At 47.3% G+C, this 15,910-nt stretch overlaps 1 protein-coding gene and 1 pseudogene across 1 annotated transcript; both read right to left on the bottom strand.

The window, feature by feature from the left end:
• Positions 1-3,479: 3,479 nt before the first annotated feature.
• On the bottom strand, positions 3,480-3,869 carry LOC144482293 (histone H2A type 1-like). The gene has a single exon (XM_078201475.1). It carries the CDS (start codon positions 3,867-3,869, stop codon positions 3,480-3,482), a length of 390 nt encoding a protein of 129 aa, XP_078057601.1.
• Positions 3,870-4,751: 882 nt separating this feature from the next.
• On the bottom strand, positions 4,752-5,138 carry LOC144482325 (histone H2B pseudogene; annotated as a pseudogene).
• Positions 5,139-15,910: the final 10,772 nt, after the last annotated feature.

Raw genomic sequence — 15,910 nt, 5'->3', positions numbered from 1 at the left:
AGCGGCCTCAGTACTCAACGCTGACAACTGCCAGTTTCCAGATGCAATTTTACAATGCATCCGCTTCATCCTGGACCATAATGTCTTCACCTTCAACAACCAGTTCTTCATCCAGACACACGGAACAGCCATGGGGACCAAATTCGCATCTCAATATGCCAACATCTTCATGATGTGGAGATGCCGGCGTTGGACTGGGGTAAACACAGTAAGAAGTTTAACAACACCAGGTTAAAGTCCAACAGGTTTATTTGGTAGCAAAAGCCACACTTTTGCTTTTGTTACCAAATAAACCTGTTGGACTTTAACCTGGTGTTGTTAAACTTCTTACAACATCTTCATGCACAGGTGCGAACAAGGCTTCTTCACCACACAGGACCTTCAACCGATGGTATACACTAGATTCATCGATGACATTTTCTTCCTTTGGACTCATGGTGAACAATCACTGCAACAACAAGATGATGACATCAACAAGTTCCATCCCACCATCAGACTCACCATGGACTACTCTCCGGAATTGGTTGCATTCTTGGACACATGCATCTCCATTAAGGACAATCACCTCAGCACCTCACTGTACCGCAAGCCCATGGATAACCTCACGATGCTCCACTTCTCCAGCTTCCACCCTAAACACGTTAAGAGGATGTGTTGGAACTATTGAATGGCATCAAGGTTGGTAAGTCGCCGGGACCGGATGGGATGTACCCCAGGTTACTGTGGGAGGCGAGGGAGGAGATTGCGGAGCCTTTGGCGATGATCTTTGCATCGTCGATGGAGACGGGAGAGGTTCCGGAGGATTGGAGGATTGCGGATGTGGTCCCTATATTCAAGAAAGGGAACAGGGACAGCCCGGGAAATTACCGACCGGTGAGTCTAACCTCAGTGGTTGGTAAGTTGATGGAGAGGATCCTGAGAGACAGGATTTATGATCATCTAGAGAAGTTTAGTATGATCAAAAGTAGTCAGCACGGCTTTGTCAGGGGCAGGTCGTGCCTTACGAGCCTGGTTGAGTTCTTTGAAAATGTGACCAAGCACATTGACGAAGGAAGAGCGGTGGATGTGGTCTATATGGACTTCAGCAAAGCGTTCGATAAGGTCCCCCATGCAAGACTTCTTGAGAAAGTGAGAGGGCATGGGATCCAAGGGGCTGTTGCCTTGTGGATCCAGAACTGGCTTGCCTGCAGAAGGCAGAGAGTGGCTGTGGAGGGGTCTTTCTCTGCATGGAGGTCAGTGACCAGTGGAGTGCCCCAGGGATCTGTTCTGGGACCCTTGCTGTTTGTCATTTTCATAAATGACCTGGATGAGGAAGTGGAGGGATGGGTTGGTAAGTTTGCTGACGACACCAAGGTAGGTGGTGTTGTGGATAGTTTGGAGGGATGTCAGAAGTTGCAGCGAGACATAGATAGAATGCAAGACTGGGCGGAGAAGTGGCAGATGGACTTCAACCCGGATAAGTGTGTAGTGATCCATTTTGGCAGATCCAATGGGATGGAGCAGCAGTATAAAATGAAGGGTACCATTCTTAGCAGTGTAGAGGATCAGAAGGACCTTGGGGTCCGGGTCCATAGGACTCTTAAATCGGCCTCGCAGGTGGAGGATGCGGTCAAGAAGGCGTATGGCGTACTAGCCTTCATTAATCGAGGGATTGAGTTTAGGAGTCGGGAGATAATGCTGCAGCTTTATAGGACCCTGGTTAGACCCCACTTGGAGTACTGCGCGCAGTTCTGGTCACCTCATTACAGGAAAGATGTTGAAGCCATTGAAAGGGTGCAGAGGAGATTTACAAGGATGTTGCCTGGATTGGGGGGCATGCCTTATGAGGATAGGTTGAGGGAGCTTGGTCTCTTCTCCCTGGAGAGACGAAGGATGAGAGGTGACCTGATAGAGGTTTACAAGATGTTGAGGGGTCTGGATAGGGTGGACTCTCAGAGGCTATTTCCAAGGGCTGAAATGGTTGCTACGAGAGGACACAGGTTTAAGGTGCTGGGGGGTAGGTACAGGGGGGATGTCAGGGGTAAGTTTTTCACTCAGAGGGTGGTGGGTGAGTGGAATCGGCTGACGTCGGTGGTGGTGGAGGCAAACTCGTTGGGGTCTTTTAAGAGACTTCTGGATGAGTACATGGGATTTAATGGGATTGAGGGCTATAGATAGGCCTAGAGGTGGGGATGTGATCGGCGCAACTTGTGGGCCGAAGGGCCTGTTTGTGCTGTGACTTTCTATGTTCTATGTTCTATGTTAAAGAAGCCATCCCCTACGGACAAGCCCTCCATATACACAGGATCTGCTCGGATGAGGAGGATCGCAACAGACACCTCCAGACGCTGAAAGATGCCCTCATAAGAACAGGATATGGCGCTCGACTCATTGATCGACGGTTCCGACGCGTCACAGCGAAAAACCGCACTGACCTCCTCAGAAGACAAACACGGGACACGGTGGACAGAGTACCCTTCATCGTTCAGTACTTCCCCGGAGCGGAGAAGCTACGGCATCTCCTCCGCAGCCTTCAACATGTCATTGATGAAGACGAACATCTCGCCAAGGCCATCCCCACACCCCCACTTCTTGCCTTCAAACAACCGCACAACCTCAAACAGACCATTGTCCGCAGCTAACTACCCAGCCTCCAGCCTTCAGAACAGTGACCACGACACCACACAACCCTGCCACAGCAACCATGGCATTTGCGACCAAATAAACCTGTTGGACTTTAACCTGGTGTTGTGAGACTATTTACTGTGCCTATCCCAGTCCAACGCCGGCAACTCCACATCATGGTTAACATTTGTAGCGCAGACAATTTGAGAACAAATTTATTGGATCTGCTTTGACGAAGGGTCATCTGGACTCGAAACGTCAGCTCCTTTCTCGCCTTACAGATGCTGCCAGACCGGCTGAGATGTTCAAGCATTGTCTCTTTTGGTTTGATTGGATCTGCGATCATATCAGATTACTAGACTTTCTTCCCCTAATATACTTTCTCTATGAATAGTGGTATTCACAGCTGAGCTCGGAATTGATGTCAATGAGGTTCAGAGTATGAAACGTGTCTCTCAGAAACCCACTCGCACAGATATAGTCATTGCAGAGACACTTGCACATGAGGACAGATAATAATTCAACCTGTTTTCAGATAAAGTGAGTGGCTCTGAAAATTCATGATTAAAGACAATGCAATTATCAGTTGCATCACAGACTCACATTTCAAAGAAATGATATTGGAAATAGGATCATTTCAGTTCACTGGGATAGTTTCCCCAATAAATAGCAGCAAGTTGCAAACATCAAAATACTGTTTGTGTCAATAATTCCGTGCACAGAGAACACTTCGGATCGATAAGACAACGTGGGAAACAGCTGTACTGTGAATAACAGTGCAGAATCTGACCGATAGACACCAGGTCGCCCTTTTTCAGATAAAGTGAGTGGCTCTGAAAAGAGCCTTTGGGTTATCAGATTAAAGAATGGTCGCTTCACTTGCTCTTCGCGGCCCCAGCGCTGCTTTTCTTGGGCAGCAGCACGGCCTGGATATTGGGCAGCACCCCGCCCTGAGCGATGGTCACCCCTCCCAGCAGCTTGTTGAGCTCCTCGTCGTTGCGGACGGCCAGCTGCAGGTGTCTGGGGATGATGCGGGTCTTCTTGTTGTCCCGGGCCGCGTTCCCGGCCAGCTCCAGGATTTCAGCGGTCAGATACTCGAGCACAGCAGCCAGATAGACCGGGGCTCCGGCACCCACACGCTCAGCATAGTTGCCCTTTCTCAGGAGCCTGTGAACACGGCCCACCGGGAACTGCAGTCCAGCCCGGGAGGAGCGAGATTTGGCCTTGGCCCGAGTTTTCCCGCCGCCCTTTCCTCTTCCAGACATTTGCACAATCTCGCAAACACTTTCACAAAGAATCAGCAATTTCTCCAGCATTGACTGTTCTTATAAACTGACAGCTCCTCTGATTGGCCGCTGCTCTATTCACCTCATTTGCCTATATTCTTCACCAATCAGCTCACTGGAAACAGAAGAGGGCGGGATTTCCCCACAACAACCGGCAGAAGCAGAGAATTTGTCCATTTCCAAAAGCCCGCCAATTTCATTGTGGGAAAGGAGCGAATTCAAATCAATGTCGTCCTTAGTCAGAGATTTCAAATCCCTTCTATTGATTTGCTTTTATTCAGCTCTTCCCGTCACCAATCGCAGGCGCGACTTTAACATTTTCTTTCAATGTGCTTCATTCTCCTATCGCTTTCTAACTGTCCCGGGCGGGAATCAATCCCTGTTCACAGCATTCCCAGAAGGAAAACACTCCGTTTAGTCTTCAATCAGAACCCAGTGTCCTTCACTGAAAACAGGGAGTCGGATCGAGTCCTCACACTGTCCTTATTCCGCTCTGTAATAATCCCACTCCGGACTGTTACATTGCGGAGAATTACTGTGAATAAAATGATGAATCAATGAACATTTCAGGAATTGAGAGAAGGGACCGTTAACCGCGAAAAACAGCCGCTAATGAGGTCATTTAGGAGCTGTGAAAATAACAGAATAATAACAGCTTTCAGCACAAAGCGAAGGCAATGAGTGAATTCTGGGTCAGTGTTTGGATTACAGGACAGGAGACACAAACAGCAGTGGAAGTTTTTCTATTTTACATTCTAACCATCGAATAGGAAGGAGCCAGGTACAGCTTTTTCACAGAGATTGTGGGTGGCTCTTAAAAGAGCCGTTGTGTTTGGGATGTTTTTCAGTCCATGGCGAGTTTTACTTGGAGCTGGTGTACTTGGTCACCGCCTTTGTCCCTTCCGACACGGCGTGCTTGGCCAGTTCCCCGGGCAGCAGCAGGCGCACGGCGGTCTGGATCTCCCGGGAGCTGATGGTGCTGCGCTTGTTGTAATGGGCCAGGCGGGAAGCCTCACCCGCGATGCGCTCGAAAATATCGTTCACGAACGAGTTCATGATGCTCATGGCCTTGGAGGAGATGCCGGTGTCGGGGTGAACCTGCTTCATCACTTTGTAGATGTAGATGGAGTAACTCTCCTTCCTCGACTTTCGCCGCTTCTTGCCGCCCTTTGTTCCCGGTTTCTTAATCACTTTCTTCGCTCCCTTCTTGGGAGCTGGTTTCGATGTTGGTTTCTTCTCATCAGCCATCTTCAATTTCGCACAGAAATAAAGTAAACCCCTTCCGAGCGCTGATTAAATAGACAGTCCCACAGAACTATGCTAATGAGGAATTGGGAAAGCAATGATTGTGATTGGACATTTTGAAAGTTGCCACATCACTTATCAGGGGTTCATTTGAGTGAAGATGTAAGTAGACCAATCAGATTGAAGCCTTTCCGCCAATCACAAGCTACAATCAGGAAATACCTTTGACAAAGAATCTCTCCAGGACCAGTTTTTCAGATGCACCGGGAAATGTCGCCTGGCTGTCGGTGTGAGGGACCCGTCTCCACAGAGGAACTGTGGGGGAGTGTGGGTTCCTTCCGGAACTGTGAATCTCTGGGAATGTGTGTGAGTGTGGGATTTACTCACTCTCTGACACAGTGTGAGAGTGTGGGATTTACTCACTCTCTGATACAGTGGGTGTGTGTGTGTGTGTGTGTGGCGGGGGGGGGGGGGGGGGGGATTTACTCACTCTTTGATAGTATGTGTGTGTGTGTGGGATTTACGTACTCTCTGATACAGTGTGTGTGGGGGATTTACTCACTCTGATACAGTGTGTATGTGTGGGATTTAGTCACTCTCTGACACACTGAGTGTGAGTGTGAGATTTACTCACTCTCTGATGGTGTCTGTGCGATTTATTTTTGCATTCTCAGTACCTTGGAATCTTTCAAACCAATTCTGCATCTGATTATCCTCTGTGCTGTCTGGGAGAGTGGGATTCAATCTGTCAGTCGGTGGTACTCTATGTGAGAGTGCGATTAATTCTGTCAATTGGTGATACTCTATGTGAGAGTGGGATTCATAATTTCACATGGTGGTACTGTGTGTGACATTGGGATTAATTCTGTCAGTCGGTGGTGCTGTGTGAGAGAGTGGGATTAATTCTGTAAATCGGTGGTGCTGTGTGTGAGAGTGGGATCAATTCTGTCAGTCGGTGGTGCTGTGTGTGAGAGTGCGATTAATTCTGTCAGTCGGTGGTGCTGTGTGTGATAGTGGGATTAATTCTGTCAGTCAGTGGTGCTGTATGAGAGATTGGGATTAATTCTGTTAGTTAATGGTGGTGTCTGTGAGAGTGCAATTAGAACTGGGCCCACTTCCTGTGAATTAATAAAAAAACTCATCTCCTGCAGCCACCAGTGATCACTGACCCTCTGGATGTTTTTCCAGGATTTACAACCTGAACTTGGAAAATGATTTTTGAATCCAAGCAAACCAACAGCAGCTCCTCAGAATTAAAAGAAGGAAACTGAACCCAAACTAGTTAATTGCTCATTTCAGAAGTTGAATCAAATGAAAACACTTATATTTCAATAGGAGAATTGGATTGGGGACCAGACAGCTCAGGACAACTAAATCTGAGAATGGAAAGGGTAATGAAGAAGAGAATTGGAGCTGACTGGAGTGGGATAGATCCTAAGATACAACAAAGGATTGATTAAAGCTGCTTTGTAACAGTGTTGCTGAATGAAGCTGATGTCGAGTTATCAATATTGTTCTTGAAACAAGCTGTCAGCAGCATTGCCTTAGACAATGAACCCTGCGAAGCATTGATTTTGAGGGGATATGACTGGTGTTTATGAAGGGAACACATTCTTTCCGTGTGGATCGGTTATTTTAGTTTGATGGGCACGAGAGACACAGAAAAAGGAGAAATTAACAGAAAAGAGAAATAAAAACAAGGCTATAGGGACGTGATGGGTGAGTGGGAGTAGCTGAGTTGCTTTTGAATAGAGTAGGTACAGATCAATGGGCAGACTGGTCTCCTTATGTGCTTTACCCATTCTATAACTGCCAAACAAAGAGACAGCCTGTTGAAGCTTTTGATTTTGCATTCATAAGAACAAATGCAAGAATGCCAAATGTCAAAGGGAGGAACAAGTACTGGAAAAAAAGGATGCTGATCGTTGACAAGTGAACTCTAATTGGTCAAGACGTTGTCATGGGGAGGGCACAAAGAAAACTTAGCCCTGTATACTTCTGTTCAATTCAACATAGGCACAGTGCCTGGACACGTTCCTTTTGCCTGTGGAGAACAGGGCCCTCCATATGAATGTGTGTAGCCTCGAGCATGTGTAAATGAGACACATTGTGAAGGATGAAGAGCTTCAGTTCCTGAGATAAACTGGTGAAGTTGGAACCACTTTCCTTGGAGCTGAGAAGGTTGAAAAGAGATTTAATAACAATATTCAGAATAAGGTGGAATCTGGACAGAGTAGATAGAGAAGAAACTGTTCCCATTGTGGGAAGGATTGAGAAGCAGAGGGAACAGATTTAAGGAAATTGGGAAAAGGAGGAATAGATTCATGAGGAGAAACCTTTTCATGCAGCGAGTGGTTATGATCTGGGATGTGGGGCCGGACAGTGCGCTAGAGGCAGCTTCAATCAAGGCATTCAAGAAAGAATTGGATTATTGCCTGAAAAGGAAGAATGTGCAGAGATGTGGGGAGAAGGTGGACGGATGGAACAAGGTGTGTTACTCACTTGGAGAGTCAGTACAGATTTGACAGGGCAAGTGGCTTCTTTCAGTTGTGCAAATAGTCTGTGTGTGTGTGTGTGTGTGGGGGGGGGGGGGGGGTGGGGGTGAAGAGGGCTGTTTGACTGTGTTGATTACCTATGTCAGATACTGGTGCTGGATGCGAATATGGAACTCATTCTGTGTTTGCCAGGACCTTGTGCTGGATATGAGTGTAGGATTAGTTTAGTAAAATTCAGTGATTCTCTATGGTAATGTGGAAAATCTGTAAGAAAATGTGGGTCTGTAACTTCCTTTCTTTAATATGGGGTGTGTAGTCTGGGCACATTCATCAGTCTGTGTGGGTTTGTGATGATTTCTGGACTCTATCAGTCGTACCATATATGTGTGTCAGACTGATTCGTGTCATTCAGGATCAGGTGCTGTCAGTGAGTTCAGTAACAGTCTGTGTCTGTCAGTGTCTGGTAATGGACATGTGCTGGAGACTGATTCTGAATCTGTCAGTCACTGCTACTCTGACAGTGTGGGATTCATTACATAACCGCAGGCTCTGAGACAGTTTAACAGTCTGGATTCATTCCACATTGAAATTTCAGTGCAGAAACAGGCCATTGATGCTGCAGGTTTTTTTTTTAATTCTAATTTTTGCCTTGTATTAAATCACTTTCTGTGTGAGCACAATTGTGGAGGATCATGCATCTTTTCATGTAACACGCCATTGTTAAGTAAAGGTAAGTGTAATTCACATTTTAATAATCAAATTGATGCCTTCATCATTCACTCTGTTTGGGAGAACTTTAATACTTGAATGTTGAGCTCTGTTTGACTGAGAATTATTACAATTTCTGCCCTACACGTCTGAGGCTTTAAGTCAGGTATGTGATCTGTATCTCAGTTTGTACCAATTTATATGTATCCTTATTACAATAATCAGTGTGTGTCTCAGATTATACAATCATTTATTTCTATCTGGTATTCAATTGAATTGCATCTAATGCTACAATATTGTAGGACTGACACACTGACAATCTGATAGCGGGTGAGAATTTGGACTGGGATTTATGTATCTCCCTGTCAGTGGTACTGACTTGGGATGACATGGAAACAATGTCTGTCTCTCCTGCTCGGATTGATTGTTGGATTGAAAATGTGTCTCTGCAACCATTTCTGCTGCCTGAGACTGTGGAACTGATGCACTCTGTGAGAGAGAACAGACATACTATGTGTGAGGAGCTCGCTGCACTGTTCATTGCAACTTAGGTGAGGAAACTTCAAACTAACCTTGATTGGTTCAATGATTTGCCTGTCAGGAATAATTTACTCATTGTAACCCAATTACAGGTGAGGGAATAATACACAGCCCTTTTTCAATTTGATTTACTGTTGTCACATGTATTGGCATACTGTGAAAAGTATTTTTTCTTGTGCGCTATACAAGCAAAGCATACCATTCATAGAGTACACGGGGAGAAAGAAATGACAGAGTGCAGAATGTGTTACATTCATAACTAGTCTGTAGCGAAAGATCAATATAAGGCAGGTCCATTCAAAAGTCTGATGGCAGCAGGGAAGATGCGGTTCTTGAGTTGGTTGATACATGATCTCAGACGTTTGTATCTTTTTCCTGTTGGAAGAACGTGGAAGAGAGTATGTCCGGGGTGCGTGGGGGTGTTTGATTATGCTGACTGCTTTTCTGATGTGATGGGAAGTGCAGACGGAGTCAATGGATGGGAGGCTGGTTTGTGTGATGGACTGGGCTACTTTAAGAACTGTTCGTAGTTTCAGGCGGTCTTGGTAAGAGCAGGAGCCATACCAAGCTGCGATACATCTGGAAAGGGTATTTTCTATGGTGCATCTGTAAAACCTGGTGAGAGTCATAGCGGAAATGCTGAATTTCCTTAGCCTCCTGAGAAATTAGAGGTCTTACTTAACTATAGTGTCAGGGTGGAAGGACCAGGACAAGTTATTGATGATCTCGACACCCAGAAACCTGAAGCTCTCAACAATTTCCATTTCATCCCCATTGATGTAGACAGGGGCATGTCCTCCACGATGCTTCCTGAAGTTAATGACAATCCCCTTTGTCTGGTTGACATTGAGGGAGAGATTATTGCCGTCACACTAATTTACCAGATTCTCTGTCTCATTCCTGTAGTCCGTCTCATCATTGTTTGAGATCCGATCCACTATGGTGGTATCATCAGCAAACTTGAAAATAGATTTGAAGTGGAATTTGGCCATACAGTCATAAGGGTATAAGGAGCATCGTCAGGGGTTGAGGATACAGCCTTGTGGGGCACTGGTGTTGAGGATAATCGTGGAGGAGGTGTCGTTGCTTATCTTTACTAATTGCGGTCTGTGGGTTAGGAAGTCTAGGATCCAGTCGTAGAGGGAGGAGCCAAACCCGAGCCATGGAGTTTGAAGATGGGTTTTGTAGGAATAATGGTGCTGAAGGCTGAGCTGTAATCAATAAATGGGAATCTGACATGAGTCTTTATTATCCAGGTGTTCCAGGGTTGAGTATACAGTCAGGGAGATGGCATCTACTGTGGACCTGTTGCGGCAGTAGGTGAACTGTAGTGGATCCAGGCAATCTGAGAGGCTGGAGTTGATCCGTGCCATGACTAACCTTTCGAAGCACTTCATAATGATGGATGTCAGAGCTACCAGGCAATAGTCATGAAGGCACGACGCCTGGCTTTTCTTTGGTACAGGGATGATGTCATCTCCTTGAAGCAGATACGGACCTCAGATTGGTGTAAGGAGAGGTTAAAGATGTCTGCGAATACCCCTGCCAGCTGGTCCACGCAGGATCTGAGTGCCTGTCCCCGTACCCCATCCAGGCCACTCGCTTTCTGCGGGTTGACGTTCAAGAAGGCTGATCTGAAGTCTGTGATGGTGACCTCGGATACAGGTTCGGCCAAGGCTTTCAGAGTGGAGGGCATCCTCTCTCTCCCTCAAAACAGACACAGAATGCATTGAGCTCATCAGGGAGAGGGGCATTGTCGCTGGCAATTCGACATGCCTTCATCTGGTAGCCTGTTATGTCTTTCAGACCTTACTATAAACGGTGGGAGTCCATGTGGCGAGCCTAGGACTCTAGCCTGGTCCGGTACTGGCACTTGGCATCTTTGATGGTTCTCTGTAGATCACATCTGGATTTCTTTACAGTTCAGGGTCCCCTGACTGAAACCCCTCAGACCTGGACTTCAGGAAGCAGTGGATATCCCTGTTCATCCATGCTTTCCGGTTGGGAAAAACATGGATTTGCTTCTTTGGCTCAGTCTTCTATGCAATTACTAAGGAAGTCAGTTACTGTCGTGACGTACTCATTCAGGGTGCTTGCTGAGTTTTAAATATTGACCAGTGCATTGACTCGAAGCAGTCACGTAGGAGATCATCCGATTCCTCAGACCAACAATGCGTGACTTTCTTTAATCGGATTCTCCTGCTTCAGTTTTTTGCTTGTAAGCTGGGAGCAGGAGCACAGCCTTGTGATCTGATTTGCCAAAGTTTGGGCGGGCGAAAGAACGGTAGGCATGTTTGATTTTTGTGTAACAGTGGTCGAGGATGTTTGGGCCTCTGGTGGGACAGGTGACATGTTGGTAGTACCTTGGTAGGACACTCTTGAGATTGGCCTAGTTGAAGTCCCCGGCCTCGATGAACAAGGCCTCGGGATATTTTGTCTCAAGGCTGTTTGTGGTGGTAGATATTTCATCCAGCGCGACCTTCATGTCTGCCTGGGGTGGAATGTGAACTGCTGTCAGGATAACAGAGGTGAACTCCCGTGGAAGGTTGTCGGGGCAGCATTTCAGCGTCAGGTATTCTAGGTCCGAGGAGCAGAAACTCGCCAGTGTTGTGACACCGGAGCACCAAGAGGTGTTGATTAGAAGGCAGACGCCACCTGCGCAAGCCTTATCTGAGGCCGCTGTACGGTCCATTCGGTGGATGGAGAAGCCCTGAGGTTGTAGGGCACTGTCCGGTGAAGGAGGTGTGATCTGTGTCTCCGTGAAACAGAGCACACAGCAGTCTCTCAGTTCCCTTTGAAAAGCGAGTCTGGTTTTAAGTTCATCTAGATTGTTTTCCAGAGATTGAACATTTGCCAGGAGTAAGCTGGGGAGGGGGGCCTTGGAACCACATTGTTTCAGTCTCACCTGCAAGCCTGCGCGTTTCCCACGCTTCCTGGGGTCGCTGCTTCCTGTCGTGCCTGTGAGACGGTGTTTAGTCTGTGGGATCAAGGGTGTAGCTGTATCCTGTTTCCGCTTTGGTTGGTGTGTGGGTGGTGGATTTGTTGCCATGGTCACGGTTCCTGCGTCGGCAGTCGGGTCTGAGCGGTCGGGAGTTTCGGGTCGCTGTCGGGCTGCGGTTTGAGTTTGGAGGGTGTTCACACCACACTCCGGCGTGGACGGGTTGAAGGCCGGTTAGTGGATGGGGTCTCTGGGGTCACGGCTGGGTCCACGTGTTCGGGTTCTCCGGGTCACTGCCAGGTCGGGGTCTCCCTTCCGAGGTCAGAGGATCTCTGGTCTTGCAAATAAATTTAAAAGAGCAGTTTTAGTAATTTATAAATCTCAGTATATAATCATATTGAACATCCACAAAGGAACCCCAGTGATACAAACATTGTCAATGTCTGACTGCAGGCCTCAGTGTCTGTGTACGAGATGCATGATCAGTGGCGGTAGGCGCTACAACAATTCAATGACATTCAGATAGAACTGAAACCCTGCACTGCTCCATGAATGGGATAACCGGATGGAGCAGGGACATTTGTAATGTTCATATTTCCATTCATTGCTCCCGTGTGATTAACCAGATAGTAATCAAAACCAAACAGTCTCTGTTTAAAATGTGTCCATCCTCGTTCTCACCTGGTGCCTGCAAGAGCTGCTCTTTGTCTAACTCCCCACATCCTGACTGTCTGCCTCTGCTTCCAATCTTCACTGTCCAATCACAGCAAACCAGGGGAGACTGGAATTAGAGTCATTACCGTATGGAAGGAGGCCATTCGCCACATCCAGTCCATGCTGGTTCTCCATGGAGTAATCCAGTCAGTCCCATTCTCCTGCTCTATCCCCATAGCCCGACAAGTTTATTTCCCTCAAATGTCCCTCCAAATTCCTCTTTGAAATAATTCATCATCTCGGCTTCCAACCTCAGAGACAGCAACTTCCAGGTTGTCACTCGCTGCATGAGAAGTTCTTCCACACATCCCCCCCCCAGTGTCTCTTCCAAAGCCTTCAACTTGTGCCCCTCAGTCCTTATACTATCAGTGAATGGGATCAGCTTTTCTTTGTCTACCTGAACCACACCAGCCATAATCCTGTCCACCTCTATCAGATCGCTCTCTCAATCTGCTTTGCTCCAAAAAGATCAACCCCAGCTTATGCAACCTAACTTTGTGGCTAAAACCCCTCATTGCTGAAACCATTCTGGTCAATCTCCCCTGCACCCGCTGAACCACCGTCACATGTTTCCTCAAGTGTGCTGAGCAGAACTGGACTCAATGCTTCAGCTGTGATCCAATCAGAGTTTTCTAAAGGCTCAGCATAACTTGCATGATTCTGTACTCAATGCCTGTGTCCTCATGGAGAGGGTCACTCATGTGGACGAGGAGGGTTTGAACTAAACTGGCAGGGGGATGGGCACCATTCTATAGAAGTGGAAAAGAGGAATATCTAGAGAAAGAAAAAAAATCACCGGCTCCAACGCACACCTCCCTGATGAGCTCAATGCATTCTGTGCCTGCTCTGAGCAAGAGGTCAGTGAGAGCACGCGCTCCACCCTGGAAGCCTGAGATGAATCTGTATCTAGTGGCACGCCACTCGTTACCCTCCGGTTGGAGGAAGGTAACTAGTGGCGTGCCGCAGGGATCGGTACTCGGGCCGCAACTGTTTACCATTTATATAGATGATCTGGAGGAGGGGACGGAGTGTAGGGTAACGAAGTTTGCAGACGACACAAAGATAAGTGGAAAAGTGAATCGTGTGGAGGACGGAGAAGATCTGCAGAGAGATTTGGACAGGCTGAGTGAGTGGGCGAGGATATGGCAAATGGAGTATAACGTTGAGAAATGCGAGGTTATACACTTTGGAGGAAATAATAACAAATGGGATTACTATCTCAATGGAAACAAATTAAAACATGCTACCGTGCAAAGGGACCTGGGGGTCCTTGTGCATGAGACGCAAAAGCCCAGTCTGCAGGTACAACAGGTGATCAAGAAGGCAAATGGGATGTTGGCCTATATCGCGAGGGGGATAGAATATAAAAGCAGGGATGTCTTGATGCACCTGTACAGGGCATTGGTGAGGCCGCAGCTGGAATACTGTGTGCAGTATTGGTCCCCTTATATGAGGAAGGATATATTGGCATTGGAGGGAGTGCAGAGAAGGTTCACCAGGTTGATACCGGAGATGAGGGGTTTGGATTATGAGGAGAGGCTGAGGAGATTGGGTTTGTACTCGTTGGAGTTTAGAAGGATGAGGGGGGATCTTATGGAGACTTATAAGATAATGCGGGGGCTGGATAGGGTGGAGGCGGAGAGATTCTTTCCACTTAGTAAGGAAGTTAAAACTAGAGGACACAGCCTCAAAATAAAGGGGGGTCGGTTTAAGACAGAGTTGAGGAGGAACTTCTTCTCCCAGAGGGTGGTGAATCTCTGGAATTCTCTGCCCACTGAGGTGGTGGAGGCTACCTCGCTGAATATGTTTAAAGCGCGGATGGATGGATTCCTGATCGGTAAGGGAATTAAGGGTTATGGGGATCAGGCGGGTAAGTGGTACTGATCCACGTCAGATCAGCCATGATCTTATTGAATGGCGGGGCAGGCTCGAGGGGCTAGATGGCCTACTCCTGCTCCTATTTCTTATGTTCTTATGTATCTGAGGTCACCATTGCAAATGTCAGAGCAGCTTTCTCAGAGGTCAACCCAAGGAAAGTGACTGCCTCGGATGGGGTACCCGGACAAGCACTCAGATCCTGCATGGATCAGCTGGCGGGCGCATTCGCAGACATCTTCAACCTCTTTTTACAACAATCTCAGGTCCCTACCTGCTTCAAGATGATGACTATCATCCCAGTGCCAAAGAAAAGCTAAGCAGCGTGCCTCAATGACCATTATCCAGTGGCTCAGACATCCATCATTAGGAAGCGCATCGAAAGATTAGACATGGCACAAATCAATTCCAGCCTCCCAGACTATCTGGATGCACAACAGTTCGCCTACCAGCGCAACAGTACACAGCAGACGGCATCTCCCTGCCCCTGCACTCAGCCCTGGAACACCTCGATAACAAAGACACTTACAGCAGACTTCTATTTATTGACTACAGCTCAGCCTTCAACACCAATATTCCTGCAAAACTCATCTCCAAACTCCGTGGCCTGGACCTCGGCTCCTCTCTCTGCGCCTGGATACTGAACTTCCTAACCCACAGACCACAATCAGAAAGGATAAGAACAACACCTCCTTCACGATCATCCCCAACACTGGTGCCCCACAAGGCTGTGTTCTCAGCCCCCTACTATACTCCTGATACACCTGTGACTGTGTGGCCAAATTCCCCTCCAATTCGATTTTCAAGTTTGCTGACGACCCCACCGCAGTGGGCCGGATCGCAAACAATGATGAGAGAGTTCAGGAACGAGATAGAGAATCTGGTGAACTGGTGCGGTGACAATAATCTGTCCCCCAATGTCAACAAAATGAAGTAGATTGTCATCTACTTCAGGAAACATAAGAGAGAACATGCCCCTGTCTACATTAACGGGGACGAAGTAGAAATGGTCAAGAGCTTCATGTTTTTAGGTGTCCAGATCACCAACAACCTGTCCTGGTCCCCCTCATGCCGACACTATAGTTAAGAAAGCCCCAGCAACGCCTCTACTTTCTCAGAAGACTAAAGAAATTTAGCACATCAGCTACGACTCTCACCAACTGTTAGAGATGCACCATTGAAAGCATTATTTCTGGCTGTATCACAACCTGGTTTGGCTCCTGCTCTGCCCAAGACTGCAAGAAACTACAAAATGTTGTGAATGTAGCCCAATCCATCACGCAAACCAGCCTCCCATCCATTGACTCTGTATACACTTCCTGCTGCCAGCCAGCAGAATTCAGGACCCCACTCACCCCAGACATTATCGCTTCCACCTTCTTCCGTTGGGAAAAAGATAGAAAAGTCTGAGGTCACGTACCAACCGACTCAAAAACAGTTTCTTCCCTGCTGCTGCCAGACTTTTGAATGGACCTACCTTGCATTAAGTTGATCTTTCTCTACAC

Source organism: Mustelus asterias, unplaced genomic scaffold, assembly GCF_964213995.1.
Source record: "Mustelus asterias unplaced genomic scaffold, sMusAst1.hap1.1 HAP1_SCAFFOLD_35, whole genome shotgun sequence".
Classification (NCBI taxonomy): Eukaryota; Metazoa; Chordata; class Chondrichthyes; order Carcharhiniformes; family Triakidae; genus Mustelus; species Mustelus asterias.
Note: the sequence above shows the minus strand (reverse complement) of the source record. Positions and strands in the feature narration are given on the sequence as shown.

What these genes read in the sequence shown, in the direction of transcription:
- LOC144482293 (XM_078201475.1), bottom strand. Translation starts at nt 3,869, where the DNA reads ATGTCTGGAAGAGGAAAGGGCGGCGGGAAAACTCGGGCCAAGGCCAAA.